We start from the raw sequence: 15,534 nt of genomic DNA, 5'->3' as shown, positions 1-15,534 counted from the left end.
CACTCCTTATCGGTGTGCCAGAAGGTCAGCACTGGGCTCCATCAGCAGCAGAAGTGTTTTCTTTTCTTTTCTTTTTAGTATATATATATATATATTTCAGAGAGGAAGGGAGAGGGAGAGAGAGATAGAAACATCAATGATGAAAGAGAATCATTGATCGGCTGCCTCCTGTACACCCCCTACTGGGGATTGAGCCCGCAACCCAGGCATGTGCCCTTGACCAGAATCAAACCTGGGACCCTTCAGTCTGCAGGCCAATGCTCTACTCACTGAGCCAAATCGGCTGGGGCAAGTGTTTTCAATTGTTTCATTTCTAAGTGTAGATGCAGATTTGCAAGGATCCAGAACCTCTCCCTTGCACAGTCTTTCATTTTGAAGCCAGAAGAATATAAAAGGTACACTGGGGTTAGGACTGTTTACCATTGAGATAATAGTCCTTGAGACAGAATGAGATAAACTTGCCTGTTGGGAATCCATGGGTTTGACCCCATTCACACCATTAAAATGAACAATTCTGATTTAAAACACACACACACACACACACACACACACATATATATATATATTTCACATGCATTCTGTGTGTTTGGCCAGGCGGGGTGAGAGGAGATTAAGACAGTTGCTTGGTTGTCATTATCATTAAGTCTGTGAAGCTTTGTGATCTCTGGGTGAATAGCTGCCAATGGTGAGCTGTTTGGTTGCTTTATATTTGAAAAGCAAAACAGGTTTTTTTATTTAATGTTTTAAATAATTTGAACCAAAATGCCTTTAAAGCTTATCTGTTGTTCTTTCATATTTTCTGCTCCTCCTCTGGCCCATTAGCTAGGACTGTCCACTCTTGGGCCATGATAGGTAGCTGTTTAATTTCCAATAGACTCTGCTGTTTTACCCTCAAAGCTCCCAAATCCTTCCTGAGCCTTGGCTGAACACCATGGATGAACTCTCTCCATCCACCAGTAGGGGGCGCTCTGCGCCTGTTCTGCACACACCCGTCTTCCTGAGTATTACTGGGAATTTATCAAATTCATCTGCTCTGATTGGGGGCACAAAGCAAGCTTTACTACAAGATGCTAGGTAATCTACCAAGACCTGGGAATTTAGGATAACACTTTCCTATTTTCACCTTCTCGCGGAGAATGTGGCATGCTCTTAGAATTGATTGCCTTAAGTTATTAATAGATACCAAATGCTTTGTTTTTGCTTGATAAGGTAAAAATGGAAAGAGAAAAGGGCCTAGAAAATGCATTTTTATTTAGGTTTGGATTTGTTATGTGTGTGTTTTTTTAATGCCATCATTTGTTCACACTTCCAGTAATCTGATCAAACCCAATCCAAGAGGGAGGACAAGGTCCACGTGATCAGGGAGACTGTGGTAGTACTGTTTGTTTTCTAAGCACTAGGACTCATTGAGACCTTACTGTAAAGAAGTTTGTCCTTTGGGGAGTGTGCCTTCAAATATGAATCTCACAGATTTCAGTAACTAGACTTGTGGAGGTTACTGTGTGCAGGATATTAAGTATATTTATTTCAGCTCCATATTCACACTGTATTTTAAATATGCAGTAGGTGGGCTACAGAGTCCATCCTCTTTCTCCAAAGGCTATAGAATAGTGTTTCATTCATAGAAACATCTTTAAAATAAGGTTGTGATGTCTGGTGACAGTCAAGGCAACAGCGAGTTTCTCTAACTCAGGTTAGCAGTCTACAGCCAGCAGGCCAAACCCAGCCCAACATCTGTTTACATGATTAAAACAAAATCAAAAGAGGGATATTACCTTGTGATGTGTGAAAATAACATGAAATTCTAACGTCAGTGTTCGTGAATAAAACGTTATTGGAACATGGCCACGTCCATTAGTTCACATACTGTCTACAGCTGCTTTCGCTCTATGAGAGTGTGGTTGTGACCGAGACCGCGTGGCCCACAGAGCCAAGCCGGCTCGCTATCTGGCACTACAGGAGAGTTTGTGGACCTCCACTCTAACTAATGAAACTTTTCTCCACTGTTTTTAAGACATTTTATTTCAAATGTATTCATCTTAGACATGCACTTCAGCTTCATTCTGGGAAGTAAAACAGTTGCCCCTACCCCCCCAAAAAACACTTTCTTTTGTAAATAGTAGCAAAAATACATATATGATTGTAGATGGAAGGGCTCTCACTGGCCTAGAGTCCCAACTGACTTCTCATTGACCAGACATTGACCACCACGCCACTGAAAAAGGGCCCCAGTGCAAGTAAATCAACATGCAGTACGCGCCTATCAGCAGCCAGGCCTTGACTCTGATGTTGGGGCTCCCCTGGAGAAAAAGAGAGTCAGTCTTCCTGTCCTTGTGGAGTGACCTTTGCTGATTTCAGGGGCTCCCCAGGCAGCTTGTGTGTTGACTTTCCTTTTTCTAATGAGCTGAAAAGTGAGTGGACTTGCCCTCTGTCCCTTCTCCATTATCTCTGCTTCCTCTTCTCACCAAACCTTCCCTGAGAAGCAGGCTAATGGCTTCCGACTCTTCTGACCTTTGATTGTGAGCTTGCCTTGTCCTGTCTCTACTACTTAAGCAAATGAGCCTTGGAGGTGGACGGAATCTGGCTTATTCATTAAAAGACACCCACTGGGATCTGTGGTTTTAAGATCTAAGCTCACCAGTTGTCCTTACAGTCACAAAAGAGGCATTGACTTCTTTTTCTAACTCTTCAAGCTGCTATTCAATGAGCTCTTACTCTATGTCAGTCACTAGGATAACTAGCACTATCTTCTACAATAGTCCCTTGAAATCAACGTTATGGTCATCATTCTATAGATGTGAGAACTAAATATTAGAAAGATTTTAAGCCCTGGCCAGTGTGACTCAGTTGATTGAGCATAGTCCCATGCACTGAGAAGTTGCCAGTTTAATTCCCAGTGAGGGCACATGCCTGGGTTGCAGGCTCAATCCCTAGTAGAGGGCATGCAAGATGCAGCCAATTGATGTTTCTCTCCCTCTCCCTTTCTCTCTAAAATCAATAAAAACATTTTTTAAAGGAAATGTTTTAAGTAATTTACCTGTAGCAGAGACCACTCATGCTCAATAAGTATCCATGTGTTACTCTGCATTTCCCAGCTTCTCACTCTCAGTTTGGTTGGGGTCATGTGATTGGATCCTCACCAACAGGATGTCACCAATTGGCTCCTCCCAATTGATTTCTTTTTTTTTTTTTAATCCTCACCCAAAAATTTTTTTAGAAATTGATTTGAGAGGAAGAGAGAAACATCAATTGGTTGCCTGCTTGCATGCACCCTGACTGGGCAATCTGGGCATGTGCTCTGACAGGGAATTGAACCCTTGACCTTTTGGTGTATGGGACAATGCTCCAACCAACTGAGCCACAGCAGCCAAAGCTCTCCCTGTTGATTTCTCTACCTCTAACTCTTCCAATCTCTGCCCTCCTCATCTCCCTGTCCCCAACCTGGAAAGTAAGCCTGAAAACTGACTCTCCAGCACATTCACTTAGAACTTTTCATGTACCCTACAGGATAAAGTCGAAGCTCTATACATAATATTATTTTACTATTAAAAAAAAAAAAGAACTTTGGTGATTGTCTTAATCCCTAATTATAATTCAATATAACAAACAGGTCCAGTTCCAGCTACTTTTAGACCCCATCTGCCCTTTACTCCACTTTTCCATGAGGAGCAGCTTACGTACCTGACAGGAAACTACAGCCCCTGGTCTCCCCTCCCCGTGCCCTTTCTCAGAAGAGATGCTGCTCTCAATCCGTTTTCTCATGTTTAATTATAACCTCAGACCAGACCTGGTCCGATTTACAACTCTTATTCATGCCTTCGTGTGGCTTTGAGTTGTGGGTTGCCTCTCTCCTGGCTTATTTTCATTTCATTAGCCTTTCAGCTCTCTTTCTGAAATGAGGGAGATTTTGCCCTCACATGGGGGTCTTCCAGGCAAAGTGAACTGGAGAGAGGACTTCTTTAGGGGGATGGAGGGGTGCTGACCTTCCCAGTGCTCCTGAAGTCATCCTTAGGGGGAATGATCTGCCCACTTCGCAGGGCGCCCACTCTTGGAGTTGGACTTTATGGAGCAATTTTGAGATTGGCAGCTCTTTGGGGGTGAGGAGGGTGCCCTGGCCTGTCTCTTTGAAAAGAGGGTCCTATGCTCTGAATGAACGAGGCCCATTTGGAAATCTGCCCCCTCAACGTTAGCACTGTGATATTTTCAGTTCCCACATGGCCCCTCCCTGCCGATAGCTGTGGAGATAAACAGCTCATTACTTTTCAGGGGTCAGAGTCTCCTCCAGGAACTCCTCGATCTTATTGACATCCGTCTTCACGTCCCCGTTGAAGGTCAGGAAGGGCGGATGGGTGCCGGGGGCGAGGTTGTGCAGGTCAGCTGGCTTTCTGTGGAGAGAGCAAGATTCAGGGGTGGCTGACACCAGGGCACCTCACGTTCAGGGAAACCTGGGGCGTGTCATATGTTACACTCCTGTGCTGTCCAACGTGGCTAAGAGGTAGGAGCTGAGTACTATTTAAGACAGAGTAATGGCAGGTGACTATGTAATTAGTGCCAAGCGTTCAATACTCAGGTCAGAGGATGGACTTTACTTTCAAAGGTTCCTTCACTGCTTAGCTTAACAAAAATGCCCTGCCCAGAATTCCCAACTTCATACATGAATGAGTGCAACCCTCGCACCTTTACACTAAGAAGTGTCCTCTGCGTGGTTAAGGGTATATTCAACAGGAAGGGGAGTGAGCTTGGGTCTGACAGGGGCCCTGTTCATGCCCGCCCGGGCTTCTGGGCTCCCACCAGCTGTGGGGATGCAAGCGAGGGACAGAGCCAAGTCAGGGGGAGAGGGCTGGCAGATGTGGGGAGGCGGGGGAGGGGGCGCACTGAGAAGAGAGGAGGAAGCGGAGGAATCACCATGGAGCCTTCCAGGAACAGGCTGGACCCGAGATTCGCCCGGATGCTCTCTCAGGTGCCACACTTGTGGGAGTCCTGAGCGGAAAACAGCAGATGGGGAAACTGAAGAAAAGTAAACAGCAGGAGAAGAGGAATCTGTAATGCTGCAAATTCCTGGCCTAATCAGTCTGGGAGGGGAAGAAAGGAATTTCAATTACAGCGCTGCTCTCATATCGCCCCCCAAACACACTCTGCCCAGCTGCACTCGGCACTTGGAGCTCCTTAGACAACTGAGACTGAAAGTACTTTTAAAATCTAATTTACTGATTAATCTAATCAGTCCCTTTGTTTGCTTTGTACACGTCTCTCATTTCAGACAATGTAAGAACATTCTTTACCTCCTCCTCCTGTTTTTGTGTGTGTTTTTAGAGCTGCAATGCTTGGGTTCTCAGCTGGGAGGGGAAATCCATACTGATTTTATTTTTTAGCAATTACCTCTCTAGCTTAAAGATACAGAGATTTTTTTTTCTTTTTTGCTTTTTTTCCCTGTGACTGGAGAGAGCAGTGGCCTCTGGAGTCGGGCATCCTAGGACGTATTGCCCATAGCTGTGAGGCTCCGCTGGACGTTGCCAGTGGGTGCTGGTCAGCTGTGGTCCTCTCTCTGGTCCTCTTCAGCATTTATGGTTGAAATTAGACACTTGGCATTTACATACATATTGCCAGGTCGAATTCACGGGTTACCAAGTGTACCAGCCTCTTCCCCTGACTGATCTGCAGCTCCCTGAGGCAGGGGTGATGCTTAAGAACAGCCAACACGTGCGGAGCTCTTGCTCTGAGCAGGCCCAGCACCACGTGCAGATGCTTCACACAGCTGCTCACTAACTCCTCACAGTGACCCTCAGCAAAGGCACCACATCTTGCAGATGAGGAAACTGAGGCTGATAAAAGTAAGGTAATTTGTCCAAGGTCACTCAGCCAATAAATGCTGGTGCCAGGAAAAGAAATCAGTTTTGGAAATTGCTAAACTTCTTGTAGTGTATTATATCATACATTTAAAAAGTCCCTTAACTATTTATTATATATATACATCTTTCTTCCTTCCTCTCTTCCTCCCTCCCTGACTCCCTCCATCCCTCTCTCCCTTCCTTCCTCCCTCCCTCCCTCCCTTCCTTCTTTCCTCTTTCTTATCTTTTTCTTTCTTTAGGCAGTGAGAAAGTTTGCTTATCTGTAAACCGGAGTTGTGGTACTTGCTGTCCTCCCACACAGGGTGTTGGCAGGGTCAGATGTGATAACAGATGTGAAGGAACAGCACAAACACGTGAGGAATGCTGGGTGGCTCCCTCTGCCATTCTGAGCTCCAGGTAACACACAAATCCATGTTTATGGGTGGTAATCCAGAGACCTCCTCTATTGCACTGAAGGAAGCTACTCCCTTTAGTTGTCACAGACAGTAACTTCACAGCAGATGCATGCTCATTTGACAGATATTAGCTGGTATCTAAGTAAATCAGCTGCTATGACTGATATAAGAAAACAGAGCATGACCCCAGCCTCTTCCTGAGGGACTTAAGGTCTCATTTGGAAGACAAATGGTATGCTGAAGACAATGGCATTTGAGCCAAGGAGAGCGGGTCTAGGAGCAGCCCCTCCAGTTCGAGATGGCACTTGGGAAAGTCATTTAGATGTGTCCCTCTCAGTTTCCTTGTATAAAATGAAGAAGACAGGCCTTCACAAGGTCATCTGCTGTATGATATTTTTATGAAAAAGCACTCACTAGTTGTAAAGTGCTGGGACTGTAGATACCACAGTAGGTGAAATACCAAATGAGGACACCAGGCAACAGGGACAAGAGGTGCTGGGGAGTTTGGAGGAGGTTGAGTGACAGATGTGTCTGACAGCAGAGAGGTGGGAGGGGTGGCTTCCCAGGGGAGGACCATGCTGCAGGGGGCACTGGGACAACCTGTCCTTTCAGGAAGATGGGGACAGCCTCTGGGAGGCAGGGAGCATCTGCCAGGTGCTGGAGGCTAGCGAGAACAGGGCAGCAGAAGGCCGTCCAACCAGTCAGCGGCTGCAAGTCAGAGAGAAGCGTGGAGAGAATGTTGGGAAGAACCAAGGAAAAGACAAAGGCAAAGGAAGGCTGCAGAGGAGTTATTCCGCAGGCGCTGGGAGGTGTCAGAGGTGTCCTGAGCAGAGGGAGCCATGTGATTAGAGCATCATTTTAGAGAGAATAACCTTAATACAATATAAGGGGGGGGGGGGGAGAGAGAGAGAGAGAGAGAGAGAGAGAGAGAGAGAGAGAGAGAGAGAGAGACCTGGAAGGATCCAGAAGGAGGAAGACCAGTTTGAAGAGCAAACAATGCAGCTGGCAGCAGTGGGACCTGAACCAGGCATAGGCTGTGAGAATGAACAAGAGAGCTTGGAGTAAGAGATGGCCCAGTGGCAGAGTCACTGACGGACAGTGAAGGTGGCAAGAGAAGGGAGCTGGAAATGCTTCAGCTTAGAAAATGGGAGAACAAAGGAATTCAGGAGGGGAGCCCAACTCAGAGGAAATGGACAGATAGAATTCTCTACATAAAGAGTTTGAAGTGATCATTGAAAATGCAGGTGACATAACTAGAAGACAGCAGGTTCTGGGTATAGGACAATCTGCATAAAGGTGACTGAGCAAAGATGCTGAGCTCACAGGGAAGAAAGTCGAGGCATATGATAAAACATTCAGGGAGTGAGCTCCCAGTGATGCCACACTTAAAAGACAGGCGGCCGAGAGGAAATAGAAAATAAGATTGAAAAGAGGGTGAGTTAATACAAAATAACAGTGAATAAACTGTAACTGAAAAAAATAAAATAATGAGGCTCCTGATAGCGAACAATGCCTGGTATTTTTATGAGGCATTTAAAAAAGGAACACTAGTAACTTTCCATCCTGCGTGTAACCCAGAGCTCTCACACTAAGGAACCCTAAGGATGGGATGGAGCAGGGGAAATGGGCTGGATCCCAACTCCCTGGAAACTCAGACTCTGGCCCCTGAAGCCCTGCTAGGTCCCCCAGGATGGGGGCCCTAGAACTATGGGAATGGGTGACTCCTGGATTTTAAGATGCTGTGCCCATCTCTGTGCCAGGCATTCTCAACTGGGGTACCCTCCGCCCATTCCCTCCTTCTTCCTTGCTAACTGAACTCTCCTAATCTGGGCATCGAAGCGCTCGGCCTCAAGCGAGACACTGGCTTTTGCAGCCTCTTGTCACTAGGGACCTGGCCAAGGAGGCTGCCGGGAGCCATGGAAAGGCTTTTCCCTCCCTCATGGGAGGTTCTCTGTCTGCAGCTAAACACGTTCCTCATTAACATAGCACCTTTTACCTTTTCAGATCCACAGTGGTGACATTGAACACGACTCCTTTCAGCCAGAGGATCATAAAGAGGCGCTGAGAGAAGGGACAGTTGCCGATGCTTTCCCCATCGATCCCAGCCTAGGAAAAAGAGAGCAGAGTCCTGAGCTGTACATGCATATCAGCAAGAAGGAACAGAGGATCATAACTCCCAAACAATGGTCTGAAGAGAACTGACTAAACCCTGCCCCAGCCCAACCCCTGAAGGTGTTCGCCCTTGTCTTCCTAGCGTCTCTGCAGGGCAATGGGTGAAGGGCTGGACAGAATTTGAGTCTCCAGTATGGCAATTATGTAGAATCATGGCTTTCTGAAACCATAGAACCCTAGATTCTGAGGGGAAAAGAGAATTTCAATATCACATCATCTAACACACCAGTGATATTGGACCACCAACTGCTGCACTCCAAGTAATCATCGAGTCTGTGCTTGACTATCCCCACTAACCAACCAGTAATTTATCTCGCAAAGCAGTCCATTCCGAGGACAGTTCTAACAATTAGAAATGCTTTTCTTTGGCTCTTCCTAACCTAAATATGTTCCTCTGTACTTTACCTTCTCTGACCCTTTGGTCCTTGCTCCATGAGGGTACCATGAGTACAAAAACCTCAGACTTCGACCCTATCTCCCTATATCTCACTAGTCAGCAGACTCAAGACTTTAATCAGTACACTTAGTTCTGACTAGTACTGGACCATCAGTGTCAATAAACCATTCATTTTAAAGTATCCTTTCACCGAACAAATACCTATTGACTATCGATTATGTGCAAGACACTGGAGGAAATTGTACAGGGGATTCAAAGGAATCATGGCCTTGTGGGCTGGGCGTGGGATAGACAGGAACACGAATATGACAATAGCAGATAGCATTACTGGGCGCTGGCATGCTCTGCTCCTCACACCTCCCCTTCTCGGAACCCTCCTCAAAACAGCATGTCTTATGTTTTTGCTTTTGTAACGTCTGAAAGGCAAGTCTATCTTTACTTCTGAGTGGGTTGCAGGGACATGAATTTTATAAGAATTCATTCTCAGCAAACACATAAACACACAGAAAGGCTGGAGAACTGATCTCTATGTAATTTATTTCCCCGGAGTGGTTTATTGTCCCCAGACATGGTATGTACAGGGAGAAGTCACCCACTCTCCCTGGTTTGCTGCTGGCTCCCCTGGACACCGTGGCCTCATCTGGTGGCCCAGGCACCCGGCTTCTCTGACAGGGAGGCCCGAGAGGGGAGGCGCCCAGACCTACTAGCAAAGCTGCAAACAATCCAACATACTGAAATAGGGACTTACTAAGATGTGTTTTTTTTAAAGGGAGTAAAGCAATGCATTCTCAAAGCTCAACACATTATTTCCCCCCTGAGGTTTGCTTTACTGTGGCCTTAGTATGGAGGAGTGAGGCCTTGCGTACCAAGAGCCTAATTGTGTGCCTATTTCTGTCTTGCAAATCACTCCCAGCAGAGGTTCGGGTTTATAATGGAAAACTGGCGCCTTTGCCGGTGTTGGTTGTAGGTAATTGCTATGAAATTACAGTTATTTTACCTCTCCCTTAACTACACCGAGAGCCCCATCCCTATTCAGTTCTCACTTTTCCCCAGTGCTGGAAACAGACCCACCCCTGCGTAGTCGAGATGCCCTGGGCTCCGTTATATAAAATCTGAAAGATGGGAGGGCACTGGTGTGCTTGCCAGCAGAGCTAAAGTTACCAATAAAGCTACTCGAGACAGGCAACTATTACGCTAACAATAGCTTGGAGCTAACTTGAGTTTGTGATGTCAGAGTCCTCACTCAGCAGGTACCTGGTACTTGGTCCTTTAAGACATAACAAAGGCACTTTCCCCAGGGCTGGTTCCAATGTAAGGAACAACTGGAGAATTAAAAAACAAAACAACAAAAGACACATTCACAAACTAGCCTCTGTTTTACCTCTGGTGATAAGAGGGTGATAAGGGAATTGAAGGAGGAACTAGTAAAGTACTAGAATTCTTATTAGCTGGACAAAAATTATATAATAATGATAGTAATAATAACTCATTTCTACATTGCCAAGGCATTGTTCTAAGTGCTTTACATCTATTGCTAATTCATGAGAAGTGGGATTATTATCACCCTTTTACAAATGTGGAAACTGAAGCACAGAGAGGGCCATTCATATACCTGCTGGCCATTTTGTCTTCTTTGGAGAAATGTCTGTTCAAGACCTTAGCCCATTTTTAAGGCTTATTTGTGGAGGTTTTTTGTTTTCTTTTGTTAATCTTCACCCGAGTATATATATTTTACTAGAGGCCTGGTGCACGAAATTTTTGCACCGGCGGGGGGTGAGGTCCCTCAGCCCAGCCTGCACCCTCTCGCAGTCCAGGAGCCCTCGGGGGATGTCCGACTGACAGCTTAGGCCCGCTCCGCCGGACATCCTTAGCACTACCCCGGAGGTGGGAGAGGCTCCCACTACTGCCGATGCGCTTGCCAGCCATAAGCCCGGCTCAGGGCTTCTGGGTGAGCAGCACTCCCCCTGTGGGAGTGCACTGACCATCAGGGGGCAGCTCCTGCGTTGAGTGTCTGCCCCCTGGTGGTCAATGGGCGTCATAGCAACCAGTCATTCCACAGTTCGGTCAATTTGCATATTAGGTTTTATTATATAGGATTCGTTTTTTGAGAGAAACATCGATGTGAGAGAGAAACATCTATTGGTTGCCTCCTATACTCCCCCTGACTAGGATCGAACCCGAAACCTAGGTATGTGTCCTGACCTGACTGGAAATCAATACCACCACTTTTTGATATAGGGGAAGACACTCCAATCAACTGAGCCACCCAGCAAGGGCCCCCCCTTTTCACTATTGAGTGTTCAGCTTTTTCTTTTCCTCCTTCACAAATTCATCAGTCCTGGGGCCTGAATGAACCATTTGTTAAATCCATGGGTTAAATGGGGTGAGCTTGGGGCAACCATTTAAAACATCAACCAAGAAGAATGAGGTGGGGCTCCATGGGATCCCAGGCCCTAAAAAGTGTGAGGGAAAATCCAAGCAGACTTTGGTCCAAACAGGCTCTGAGCACTGGGGCTGGAGGCAGGAACAAAGCGGTGTAGCAGGTTGAATAATGCCCCTCTCCAAACTCACGTCCACCCAGAACCTGTGAGTGTGACCGTATGTGGAAATAGGGTCTTTGTAGGTGAAATCAAGTTAAAATGAAGTCACATTGAGTTAGGGTGGGCCCTAAATATAACTGGTGTCCTTATAAGAAGACAGAGACAGAGATTGGAGTGATGCTTCTACAGACCAAGGAACCTCAAGGATTGCCAGAAAGTGCAGAAGTTAAGAGAGACAAGATTCTTCCTGGAGAGGTTGGAGAAAGCATGGCCCTGCTGACACCTGATTTCAAACTTCCAGGCTTCAGAACGCCGAGAGAATACATTTCTGTTGTTATAAGCCACTCAGTTTATGGTCATTGGTTATGGCAGCCACAGGAAACTAATGCAAGCAGGAGAGTGTGGGAAGCAGAATGGTGCACAGCTAATGGCAGAGTTCTCAAGTTCACAATTCTGCTTTGCCATGGGCCTAGTGGACATGCTCACAATTGCCAGCCATTTACACCCCCAAAGTACTTCCTATAACATAGAGTAAATGTATTGACTGTCAGTTACACTATGTTATACTATATTATCTATAATAATAAAGGGTAATATGCTAATTAGACTGGACGTCCTTCCTTCCAGACAAAGCCACAGCAGGCGGGGGCCGAGGCAGAGGCCCCTCCCCCTGGCTGCGGTGGCAACGGGTGGGGGCCGGGACCAAGGCCCTTGCCCGAATTTCATGCATCCAGCCTCTAGTACAGGGGTCCTCAAACTTTTTAAACAGGGGGCCAGTTCACTGTCCCTCAGACCGTTGGAGGGCCGGACTATAGTTTAAAAAAAAAACTATGAACAAATTCCTATGCACACTGCGGGCCCAGGACAAGTCGGCTGCTAAGCAGGACAGGCAGTGGCACCCGGCGGACCGGATAAATGTCCTCGGCGGGCCACATGTGGCCCGCGGGCCGTAGTTTGAGGACCCCTGCTCTAGTATTACATATTATGTTACACTATATTATATATTGTAAGTTAAATAAAACTTATAAAATATCATACAGTATACTAGAGGCCCGGTGCATGAATCCATCAGTTTTGGTCCGATCTCTGCAGGCCAGGCCAAGGGACCCAACCAGTGCACAAATTCATGCACTGGGCCTCTAGTATGCATATAAGATCTTTGGTTAATCTCTGCCGCCCTTCTATCCTCCCCACTTCCCTCTGAGATTCATCAGTCTGTTCCATGTTTCCATGCCTGTGTGTTGAGCATCTGCCCCCTGGTGGTCAGTGCATGTCATAGCTACCGGTCAAATGGTCGAATGGTTGCTTAGGCTTTTATATACTATATAATAAAAGGGTAACATGCAAATTGACCCTAATGGTGGAATGACCAGAATGACCACTCGACCAGTCACTATGAGGTGCACTGACCACCTCTCAATCTCTTTCCCCGGGCAGCAGGCTCCAATCACCCTATGGCAAACAGGGAACTGGGGATGGGTGGCGGGGGACACGGGTGGTGCCAGGCCAAGGCCCCCGCCCCACCAGTCACCCCACACACAGAGAGCAACCTGCAGTGGGGGCGGGGCCGGCGAGCAGGTAGGAACAGCCAACCTCTTGGTCCCTTTCCCCAGCCATCAGGCTCCAATTGCACGATGGCGAATGGGGAACCGGAGTGGGTGGCAGCGGAGGGCAGGGCTGGCTGCAGGAAGCCAGGGAAGATGCCCCTGATTGCAGGCCAGGCCTAGGGACCATACCAATGCATGAATTTCGTGCACCCAGCCTCTAGTATATAGATAATATCAAGTGATAATAATAGCATAATGTAATTTCATAGGTTGTATGATTATACACTATATGTTATATGCTAGGAAAGTCAGTATATGTCTTTCATGTAGTCTTTCCTGCTATACAACAAGCTCGTCTACCCCCAAAACATGGGCCATGTCTTATTTACTTTGACTTCAGCAGCAACAAGCTGCCGGAGACTTAGTTGATACTCAGTGCCTGTTAGAGTGGATGCCTGTTGAGGGGAGGGTGACATCACTCCCTCTTTATGGCCTGACTATTTCAAAATTCTGACGTTGGCACTCTGAAAAGTGTCCTGAGAAACAAGCAGAAGACCATGGCTCTATAACCACCCCTGCCTCCAATTCACTGTGTGACCCTGACTAGGCCAGTCACCTCCTCTCTTGGCCTCAGTCATTGCACTCATAACTTCCTGCAATTTTGTAAATTCAAGTGGCTAATGGAGATTTATTTAGACAGCAGTTCTCAAACATTTTGATCTCAGAATCCTTAGGTACCTTTAAAGATTGCTGAGGATCCCAAAGATCTTTTGTTTATGTTGGTTATAGCTATCAATATCTCTTATTTTAAGTGAAAGCCAAAAATATTTTAAATATTTACTTATTCATTCAAATATTATAACAATAAACATATAACACTAGAGGCCTGGTGCATGAATTCATGCACGGGTGGGGGCCATTGGGGCCTGGCTGGCGATCAGGGCCATTGGGGCCGGCTGGCCGGGGGAAGGGACAGCGGGAAGTTGGCCAGCTGTGGGAGGTTGGCTGTGGGAGAGCACTGAACACCAGGGAGCAGCTCTTGTGTTGAGCGTCTGCCCCCTAGAGGTCAGTGTGTGTCATAGCTACCGGCCAGTTGTCCAGTCGTAATGGTCGCTTAGGCTTTTATATATATATATATATATATATATATATATATATATATATATATACATATGACATGTTTTAATATAAAGAAACTCTTTTTTAAAGAAGTTTAGCAATGTAAGTAAATTGGTTGATGTATACATATGATTAAGTTTTGGCTTTACAGAGACACAGCTGGAAAAGGGGGGAGTAACTTAATAGACTTTTCAGATAGTTGTGGGTATTTTTCTTTAATACCATACTGAAACTCAACAATCGTAGTTTCTTTTTTAAGAATGGTTTATTGATTTTTAGAGAGAGAGGGAGGGAGAAGAGAGAAACATTGATGTAAGAGTGCAACATGAATTGGCACGCCTCCTACCAGGGATCGAGCCTGCAACCTGGGCATGTGCCTTGGAGCAGGGGATGATGCCCAACCAAATGAGCCACATTGGCCAGGGCAACAATAGTAGTTTCTTAAAGGTTAGTTGATAGATGGAATTTGAAATTCTATCAATTAAAGTCTTCTATTCCACTAAAACCCATTCATCTGTCTTGCACTTTGAATGGATCTTTTTATCCCAGAATGATTCTGTAGCATCACGAATTTATCACTTGGAAAATAGTATTTCACTGAGTTATACAGATCTTCCAAGTGCTGATGCAGTTCGTTATGCAAGATCAAAGCACCTCATTCAGTAACATCACAGCGGAGCTCATCAGAAAAGTTTAAGTAAGAAGCTGCCAAGCTCATAGTGGTGGAGACATGGTTTCCAATATTCTAATGTTCTCTTAAAAGCTTGTATTTTATCATTGGCAATAAATCAGTTGTTATCCTTGAAATTACAAGCTCACTTTGCTGACCTTGCAGGAAATACCTGTCAAATACCAGGTCTGAAAACCCACAGCTTGTCTGCCGGTGTCTCTTTCAAGTAAAACCTGTTCTGTGAAAGGAGCGGCTGGTTCAGCTCACAGCTCAGTCCCACCGGTGCTTTTCCTTGGACAGCTGCTGTACTCCAGGACGCATCCCAGGAGCTGCCTGTGCACTTCCCACTTCGTCAGCCAGTGGTTTAAGAGACATGCCCTCCACGGCTGAGGTTTAATTACGTCATATACTTCTCACTGCTTCATCAAGGACATTCATAAATGAGACCGTCTCTTCTTTTTCTGCGCATGCATGGCTCCTAGAACCATTTATACCACTGCCTCAATTTGGGCTAAAGCACCAGCGGTTTTACCCACAAAATGTCAACCCCAGAGAGAAATGATATTACTCTGAAAATAGTTGTGACCTCCCAGAATGCCCAAAAGGGTCGCAGGGACCCTAAGAGTCCATGAAGAACATTTGAGAACTGCTTTTCTTTTTTAAAAAAAAAAACATGTTTTTATTGCTTTTCGGAGAGAGAGGAAGGGAGAAGGGTAGAGAGATAGAAACATCGATTAGAGAGGAACATCATCGATAGACTGCCTCCTGCATGCCCTCTACTGGGGATCAAGCCCCAGGAATGTGCCCTGACCAGGAATCGAACCGCTGACCCTTATTTCCTGGGT

The 15,534-nt window shown here is 46.1% G+C and overlaps 1 protein-coding gene across 4 annotated transcripts in view; it reads right to left on the bottom strand.

Moving 5' to 3' along the window:
• Positions 1-15,534, bottom strand: part of CLIC5 (chloride intracellular channel 5) — a gene marked incomplete at its 5' end in the record, with an annotated part of 161,330 nt that overhangs the window by 40,277 nt on the left and 105,519 nt on the right. For all 4 annotated transcript variants that reach the window (XM_080664731.1, XM_080664734.1, XM_080664732.1 and 1 more), the window contains 2 exons: positions 4,260-4,385; positions 8,241-8,350. In XM_080664731.1, the coding sequence (XP_080520857.1) occupies positions 4,260-4,385; positions 8,241-8,350 (236 nt within the window). The remainder of the gene's footprint in view (positions 1-4,259; positions 4,386-8,240; positions 8,351-15,534) is intronic.

The sequence above is a fragment of the Plecotus auritus genome, assembly GCF_963455305.1.
Source record: "Plecotus auritus genome assembly, chromosome: 4".
Classification (NCBI taxonomy): domain Eukaryota; kingdom Metazoa; phylum Chordata; class Mammalia; order Chiroptera; family Vespertilionidae; genus Plecotus; species Plecotus auritus.
This window is presented reverse-complemented; position numbering and strand designations above follow the sequence as displayed.